General features: G+C 35.3%; 1 protein-coding gene across 1 annotated transcript; it reads right to left on the bottom strand.

Annotated features, from left to right (window-relative positions):
* Positions 1 to 856: 856 nt before the first annotated feature.
* On the bottom strand, positions 857 to 3722 carry LOC112748362 (zinc finger BED domain-containing protein RICESLEEPER 2-like). The gene is made up of 4 exons (XM_025796591.1): positions 3679 to 3722; positions 3538 to 3554; positions 1508 to 3073; positions 857 to 960 (listed from the first exon to the last, which is right to left on the bottom strand). The coding sequence occupies exons 1-4, from the start codon at positions 3720 to 3722 to the stop codon at positions 857 to 859; spliced, it is 1731 nt and encodes a 576-aa protein (XP_025652376.1).
* Positions 3723 to 9669: the final 5947 nt, after the last annotated feature.

The following is a 9669-nucleotide window of genomic DNA, read 5'->3' as shown; positions in this document are numbered from 1 at the left end:
GATCAATAGTAAGACTCATGTTATAAAAAGTAGAGATGAAAGAATGTAGATGAAAAAAACAAAAAACACAATCTGGGCAAGATAAAACTGTGTGGGATCTGAGTCTTATCTCAATGGACGGGAATACAAAGGAAAAAAGGCAAGTAAGGAACAACTGATTCCTTTAGAGAGATCTCCACAATACTCCATCACCTCATCACTACTTATAGCAGAGAAATGAGCAAGTTTGTAAGGCAAAGCTTGTAGAACACGTTTCTCTTGAAGTCCTTGGATAGATAGATTGATTGATTGACATATGACATTCAATGTGTCCATATGTAATTAAATTAGATATACTCATACCTCTATATATAGCTATGTCAGATCAACCTATCTATGAATCTATATACATCTATCTATCTATCTATCTATAAACAAACTATACCTATTATTCCTAGAAGAATAAATTATTTCTCAATTGGTGTTGGATGGTCCCATACCTATACCTAGGGGTGGCAGGCGGGGAAGCCCGCCCCGCCCCGCCCCGCCCTGCCGGAAGCCCCCCCTCTGGCAGGCTGGCCCGCCCCGCCCCGCCTATTTAGGCGGTCCCAAAATCCTAGCCCGCCCCTCCTAATGGCGGAATGGCGGGCTAGCGGGCTAAGCCCGCCTAAACTTCTTTTTTTATAAGGACATATCTTCTATTTAAGTCAATATAAATGCAAATATTAAATATAAATAGTCTCTAAAATAAATAAACATAATCCAAAATACAAAAACATAGTTATAAATAGTCCCAAAGACAAAATAAATATAATCCAAAATCCAAAAACATAATTGTAAATAGTCTTCAAAGCAAATTAAACATAATTCGAAACACTTAATTTTCATCTTCATCTTTATGTAAGTTAATAACATCATTAGAACCAACTCCTGAAGAATAGCCTTCTCCTTTTGCAATATCTTCCTCATCTTTATCTTCCTCTAGAAAAAAGTAAATAAATATATTAGAAAAATAGTACATAATAATGTTCAAAATCACTCAAGTATGTATGTCATAAATATAATTATACCAAAATCATCATATCCACGTATCTAATTTCTTGTGAAAATCACCGCTTCAACATTATCTGGCAACAAACGACTTCTATACTTATTCAAAACATGAGAACCCATGCTAAATACAGATTCTGAAGCCACGGTAGTAATAGGAATGTTCAACAAATCTCGTGCCATTAGTGATAGTGTTGGAAAACGATGATGGTTGTCTTTCTACCATTGCAAAACATCAATGATTGCATCATTGCAAAATAATGTTGCCTCACTCAAATAAATATCAAGTTGGTTCTTTCCACTTTTCATTTCAACTTCTTGATTACGGGACATCAAATCCTTTGCATTGCAAACAATATATGAATCAAAAAGCATGAAAAATAAAAAATACATATAACCAAGTAGATAAAAATACTTATACCAACAATTTTAATAAGTTGAGTTCCAATTGCAGAAGATGTTGCTTGAGAAAAATTACTTGGAAGTTGGGAAGAACTCTCTACAGTTGTAGAGAAATTGTGGTCATAAACCTCAAAGAGCTTGTATAACTTACTCTTCACATGCTCCACTTTGTCTTTAGCACTAATAGGATCAATCTCATTATAGCAATGAACCAAAGTGTTAAGTTTAAATCTAGGATCAAGAACTGCCTCAAATGCAAGAACAACACTATATTTCTCCCAATATTTCTTGAACTTAATCATCATTTTTTCTCCCATGTTCCTTATAAGCACTTCATCATTCTTCAAACTATTCATTAAAATAAGCTGGATTTGCCAAACTTGTAAAAAATACAAGTTGGATGTTGGGTAAGAAGTTCCAAACATCAACTTGGTAGTTTCGTAAAATGGTAACAAGAAATCACATATCTTTTCAGTTCTTCTCCACTTATTTGATGAAGGACAATACTCCCTAAATCCAGCGTCTTTTACTTTATACATTTTAAAAGCTTTCTTATATAGAATAGCACTTGCAAGCATTGCATAAAGTGAATTCCACCTAGTAGGAACATCTAAACATAATGCAGTCGTATACTCAAGTCCCTCAATATCTTCAAAACATTCTTTAAACTTAACCATTTGACTTTCATATTTTCTCAGATACTTAATAGAATCTCTAATCTTATGCACTGCATCACCACATATTTTCATTCCATCTTGGACAATAAGATTTAAAATATGAGCAGAGCAACGAACATGAAAGAATTCACCATCACACAACAATGAACCATGCACATCCAAAGTACTTTTCAAGTGTTCAACACAAGTATCATTAGAAGAAGCATTATCCAAAGTAATGGAAAAAATCTTTTTATCAATTTTCCACTTAGTCAAAAGTGTAAAGATTTTAGAAGACAACTCAAATCCTGTGTGAGGAGGAGGCATATGACAAAAATTGAGAATTTTACTCTGTAATTTCCAGTTCTCATCAACAAAATCTGCAGTCAAACATATAAACCCCTCATTGGTACTGGAAGTCCAAAGATCAGATGTTAAGCAAATTCTATTTGGAATGGAAACTAAAATTTTTTTAAGTTTCGCAGCTTCTCTCGTATGAATTTTCACTATGTCAGCCTTAACTGTATTCCTAGAAGGAAGTTTCAAAGTTGGACTAATATATATCACCCAATTTCTAAATCTCCTATCATTAACCATATTGAATGGCTTATCCCCAGCAACTACATAAGAAGCAAACATATCTCTAGCCACTCCTGAATCAATCTTAAGTGAACCCATTTTAAGTTGCAATTCTGCTATAGTCTGACCAATATCTTCATGCTTAATTTGAGTACAACTATCAAGATGTCGTTTTAGAGTAAAAGTGACATATCGCTTACCTCCAGCTTCAAACACCTTCTTGCATCCTTTACACTCAGAACGTTCTACTCCATCCTTATCTGGACCGAGCTTTTTGAAAAAATTCCAAACATTGGATCTTGCTGGTCTCAGCCTTTTCGAACTAGGTTTATCAACCTCGACCGGAGCAGCCTCAGAACCAACTCCAGCAGTAACAAGGTTACTCACAGTTTCAGAATTCATATTTTCTGAAATAAAAGCAAATGTAAATTGTTTATATGAATCTGAAATAAAACAAGTATCAACTCATCTGATTTAATCAAAACTCAACCATTAGCAAACCACACAAAAAATAGTAAATAAATTTTTGAATTTGCATCAGATTTAACCAAATATCAACCATTATCAACCATAATCAGAACTAAACCATTATCAAACAACACAAAAAACATCAAACAATTTTTGAATCTGTATCGGATTTAACCAAATATCAACCATTATCAACCATAATCAGAACTCAACCATTATCAAACAATACAAAAATACAATTTCTGAATCTGCATCAGATTGAACCAAATATCAACCATTATCAACCATAATCAAAACTCAACCATTATCAAATAACACAAAAAATAGCAAACAATTTTTGAATACACAACAAACCTATATCAAACAACAAATAAGCAAACCCTAAGCCAAAAAACTAATTTACCTATATCAGAAAACCCACTGCATCAGATATAATCAAATAACCATTATCAACCATAAACCCTAATTTACCTATATCAAACAACACAAAACACAACAAACAAACCTAAATCTCTTATCTCAAACCCTAAGTTAGAAAATTAACCAGAGGAGGCGAGGACCAAGACAGAGGAAGCGAAGAGCAGCCATGTCGCGGCAATGAAGACAGACAAGGAGACCCAGAGAGCGAGACCAGCAACGAGAGGACAAGACCCAGGAGCCCAGGACCGAGACCAGCAGCGACAACAGCTAGACGGAGCAGCACCGGTGGCTAGAACCCACGAGGACCTAAGATCGACGATGACTGCGACTCAGCGAGTGTGAGGGCTGAGGTCAACGGAAGTGCGATCTTGAGTGAGACTGACTATGGTCTATGGGTGGAGAGTGGAGAGTGGAGACTGGAGAAGCTGAAGGTTGAAGGCTGAAGCTCTGTCCTCTGTGTTGACGACCGAGGGAGTGACCGAGTGAGAAACTGAGAGTGACGGTGAGGATTGAGGTTGAGGAAGCTACAAATCCGAAATTGGAATTAGGGATTCAGTAGGGTTTCATTGGGGAGTCGGGTTGGGTCGGGGTTAATTGGGTTAATGGGTTCTGGATCTAGGCTATAACAATCAGCCCCATAATAAAAAAATGCTCCAGCCCACCGGGGAAGCCCGCCCCGCCCCGCCAAAGCCCGCCAAAGCCCACAGTTTAAGCGGTGTGGGTTAGGCGGGCTTTTGTCTTTCGACGGTCCCAAATTTCCAGCCTGGCCCGCCTTTTTTGGCAAGTTACGCGGGCCGGCCCGGCGGGTTTAAGCTCGTTTGCCACCCCTACCTATACCTATTATATATATAAAATTGATGTGTTTCAATTTGTTATTTTAATTCTTACGGGTAAATCATGGACAAAATCTCCATTATAAATCTCTAGTTTTGACTAAAAGCATGAAGATTTGATTGATCAAATCTTTGACTATATAATAATACTGTTCCTGATAAGTATGAGTGCTGAAAGAGAACACATGTCAACTTGTTGACAATCAGAAACATAGATTGCATTATTGAAATTGAAAATTGATACAGATGAACAGAAAGCCATCATTCAACAGTTTGATGTTTAGCTCTTTTGTTAAAAAAAATCAAAGAAACACCATTCAATAAGAGGAAGTTAGCTCTGGACATTAAGAATAGTCAACCATAGTTAACTTAAAAAACAACAATTAGCAATCCATCTCTATTAATAACATCAACATATTAATGAAATTAATCAACTCATAAGCCCAACCATTAAATCAAGAAGGCAACAATAAGAAACCAAGAAAATTAACTCAAAAAACAACAGCAAAAAAAATTTTATCCAAAGGAATCAATTAAACCGAGAAAATGAAACCAAATTATTAGCAGTGAATTAGAGGATGTACAAAATTAACTAAGAGATCCAAAGAACAACCATGAATAATTAACCAAACAAAACCAACATTCTCTGTTAATAATTATCACCAAGAAAAAAATCAGGAATGCAGCAATTAATTTGAATAAATTGGTAAGCATGAGGAAAGTGAACTCGTATTTACAACAAAAAAATCAGAAAAATTAACCTGGAAAAATAACAACTAACGTTAAGATTGAAACTGAAGAAGCAATGAAGAGGGGGCTCAAAGATAACGTAAGCGACACCAGATAAGAACAGCGACAATCTGAACGCCAGTGGGACCTGTTCTTTCAGCGATGGAGAGATTGATGGAGGGAGTTATGGCAAAGAGGGAGTGATGCAAAGGGGGAACAACCCATCCTGATGCCAAGAATAGCATAACATGGATAAACAAAAATGGCCGGGGAATAACCCATGCGCTATGTGAAAGTCATACTACAAGGCGAACAACACCACTGCCTACAGCAGAGTACATCGCGTATGCAGAGAAGCGCGCGGGGCAAAGGGGGAGAGAAAAGAGAATGGTAGGGCTCAGGTCTCTGTAAAGGAGAAACTTATGAGGTACGTGAGTTCTGATGTTTCAACCCAGTGAGGAGCGAATGATGTAATTAAACCAAAATAAACCAATACTAAATATTCCAACATTATTATAGTGGATAAGATTAATTCAATATTATTGTAATTAAAAGGAAATAAAACCATCAACAATCAAGGTTAACTTTATATTTAAATTTCAACTTCAAATGTTATGAATTTTTAAATGAACACAAGATGTATATTTTTTAATAATTTAATCTTAGGTTGAATACTTTTGAAGATGGAAATCAAAACCATTTTATTAACCACGATCTATATCTTTTTGGGCGATTCTCTTTTTTTTTTTTGGGTACTGATTAATAATTAATTTATTATTGCACCGGTTCATTTCAAATTGATAAAATAAACGCATATTTTCTTTTCTTGTAATTAAAAAGAAATTTCATTAAATACATAAATATCATAGTTATGTCCACATTAGAATTCAAAACATACTAACATTGTATTACAAATCAAACATTTTAAAGTAGTATCTCAACATATTAACCTAAAAAGCATGGAGACCCTTCACAGCCTCATGATCGCTTCCACATTGGCTGAAAGCATCTTCAACTTCCGGTATAGAATCAACCAGAACATGAATCTGAAGAAAATTGAAATCCTCTCAGTTATTGATATTTTTAAATACTAATAATTGAATAAATTATAGACACTATACACAAGACCTTATGCTCATTCATCTCAGCAGCAACCTCAAAAAGATTAATAACCGAGACATCATCCCAAATTTGATGAACAATATACACTAATCGATTCAGCTCATATCCCACAGGCCTAGCATCAACCATGAATACAAGTTTTTTGTGCAAAAGACTTGAAATGAGTTTCAATGGAACAACTTTGCAATAATATCCCTGAAAAAAAAACTGAAATAGTTGACAAATAGAATAATAATAATTTATGTTTTTGTTAGGAATGTCAAAAGATACAAACTAACTATATCTATATTTATATACTAATTAAAACCACAATTACATGATAATCTGATTCAACTCTGGGTGATTATCCAAAAAGCTCGAACATTTTGTCTTTATTATTTGCACGACCTCACGATCTTTAAGAACAAATATATTGTTGCCATTTGTATGAGAGACTACAATCTTTAAGCAGAATCTTGAAAACTATGAGAAAACAAGGAAAATTTTAGTAAACATTCAAATAATAATTAGTTACCAAAACAGAATAAAATTAAAGAACAAAACACCTTGGGATAGCATCAATGCATTGAAGCTGACATAGATCACATGATAAAATATTTTTATTAGCTCACACAAGAGAACCACATAAACAAGTTGAGAACCACCACTTATGATTCTTCAAAACAGATGATATAGTTCCCAGAATAAAAATGAAACCACCCTGCCAACAAAGAAAAAATCATTACAGCATTTCAAATAATTTACAAAACTATCATTTTCTAAGTTTTCCAAGTATCATATAACAAGAATAACAAAAATGAATTATCTAAGAGATTTTATTGCAAATGAGGGAAAAAAATATACATTCTCAGCATCAGAATAGTAGGGATTGGGTGAAATAAGATCAGTAATAATATCTTCAATAGTTTTTTATTGAATAGAATTATCACATACTAGTTGAGTCTTGTAATCTTTCCCAGTTGTATACTGCAAATAGGTGTCATAGATTGGTGGAAAAATGGGACTGTGAATGCTTGCCTGGGATAATTTGGTTAGAACAAGTATCCAATGCATTGATTGACAAAAAAAATAAAAAAATGCATGAACAACATATTTTAAGATAGAGTGAGGAATCATACATTGATATAATCATCCGTTGCAACTGGTTTCGGATTATGACTTAAGACATTTACAATTTTAAAGCAACCGGAATAATCTCGATGAACTGCAGATGCAATTTCAACCTTAAAAGTTTTCTCCTCTCCAACAACATCATCAAACATATGTGGAGAATATGACCGACGGACCTTGGGAGATTAATATAAAAATATCAAGAAAGTTGAACAGGAAAAAAATATAATAAAGATTAAATGAGGTTGACTATAAAAGAGTTCATACTGCAAACACATTAAGATCAATAGGAAATTCTTCCTCTATCCTGAGAAATGCTTCAGAACAAGATTTTTTCAAATAGTTTTGTTGCCGCATTATCAAGGAAAACAAACAAAACAGCACACCCACTATCGTGAATCTTTTCCCGAATCCCATATCTAACACAATTAACAACCAAGAATAACAAATAAAACCAAGAAATCTGCTTAAGTTAGTTTTTCAATGCCACTAGAACCGCATCAATTGGACCTCTATAGCTCAAGTTATGTCCGTTAGAGTGCAAGGAGGTCAGGGTTGACAGCATCATTGATACACATAAACTAGTTATGCTACGATTTAGGAAATTGCACGATCGGCAAAATTCCTTCCGGCAAGTGCACCGGTTATCGTCGTCAAGTAAAAACTCACAATAGAGTGAGGTCGAATCCCACAAGGATTGGTTGAGTGAGCAATTCGGATTAGAAGTGTGTTCTAGTTGAGCTGAATCAAGATTTGAGATGAGAATTGCGGAATGTAAAATTGGCGGGAAAAGTAAATGACAAGATAATTAAATGGCTGAATCTTAAATTGCATGAATTAAAGAGCAGAATGTAAATTGCTGAAATTAAAAGGGAATGGGGGTGATTGCAAGAATTGAGTTGCAGAATGTAAAGAGAAAGTGGAAATCAGAAATGGGGAATTCATTGGGTTATAGGAGATATTGAGATCTCCGAATCAAAACATGTTTATCTCTTCCTCAACCAATGCGTTCATTGAATTTTTGCTTGGCAATCTTATATGATTGGATCCCAATTCCTTGGCTCACCAATGCTCTCTAAAAATAAACAAATTCCCAATCCCTTGGTTTAAATGTTCATAAGAAGAGATGATGCTTGATCACTGATTATACCACACAATTTCATGAACCACAATTTGGTAGGATTACATGTCACAATATCCATCCAAACCCCAATCCAATCCACTGTGAGAAAGCTTCTCTAGCATGAATCCTCCATTCCTTTCCCAAGGCTCCGAAGGATTCCAAGTATGAGTAGTTTCTTTCCCAAGACAACTACTCAATGGAATTAGATCGAGAAGCTTTCTAACAAAATTCAAGAGAAAAGATTGAAGAAGAAGATAAACTATTATTGATTCATTGAATTACAATAGAGCTCCCTAACCCAATGAAAGGGGGTTTAGTGAATCATAGCTCTGAATTCAATTACAAAGAAAAGGAAAACTAGCTAAAAGTGAAAGTCCAAGTCCCCATCAGGGGCTGGATTCCCCTTCAATCCCCCCCGTCTAAATGCAGAAACTAAGGCCTTTAAATAGGCTCCCTAAATTACAAAATGAAAATGAAATTCAAAGCAAATTACAATCAAATGAAAATAAACTATTCTAGATGATTCTTGTGGCCTTGATTTGGTGTTGTTGATGGGCCTTGCTTGCTTGAAGGGCTGAGTGACATAATTGATCCAAAAAGGATAATGATCCATTAAACTACACTCAAATGTTGCACCCCCTTTCTTGAGTCGTCACTTTGTTCTCTTGTTAACCTTGCCAATTTGATGCCAAATATAGACTATTATACCTCGTTGGAAAGCTATGGATGTCAGCTTTCTAACGCAACTGGAAGCACCTCAATTGGATCTCTACAACTCGAGTTATACTCCATGGAAGGTGAAGAGGTCAGCTGGCCTGATTGCATGTTGGTACTATGTTCTTCTATGCACATTACGGGGCTGTTTTCTCCCTCAATTTTTAGTATCCACCATGCATGCCATATATGCTTAGAAAGCTCTAGATGTCTTCTTTCCAATGCATTTTGAATCACCTCATTTGGAGTTTTGTAGCTCAAGTTATTTATGTTTGAAGAAGGCATGGTCAAGCTGTTCCATATAACACGTTTAAGCTTCAGTTTAAGGTTAAACTGAAGCTTAAACGTGGAAATGGAAAAGGTAGCCCTGGAGGTCGAACACGTTTAACCTCCAGTTTGAGGTCAAACTGGAGGTTAAACGTGGAAGCTTAGAATGGTAGCCCTGGAGGTGTCGAACACGTTTAACCTCCAGTTTGAGGTCAAA

The sequence above is a fragment of the Arachis hypogaea genome, chromosome 15 (genome assembly GCF_003086295.3).
Source record: "Arachis hypogaea cultivar Tifrunner chromosome 15, arahy.Tifrunner.gnm2.J5K5, whole genome shotgun sequence".
NCBI classification, from domain to species: domain Eukaryota; kingdom Viridiplantae; phylum Streptophyta; class Magnoliopsida; order Fabales; family Fabaceae; genus Arachis; species Arachis hypogaea.
Note: the sequence above shows the minus strand (reverse complement) of the source record. Positions and strands in the feature narration are given on the sequence as shown.

What these genes read in the sequence shown, in the direction of transcription:
- LOC112748362 (XM_025796591.1), bottom strand. Translation starts at nt 3,722, where the DNA reads ATGGCTGCTCTTCGCTTCCTCTGTCTTGGTCCTCGCCTCCTCTG. An exon ending in GAGTTCTTCCCAACTTCCAA is followed by an intron (nt 961 to 1,507) that starts GTAATTTTTCTC and finishes ACTTTTTTCTAG; the next exon opens with AGGAAGATAAAGATGAGGAA.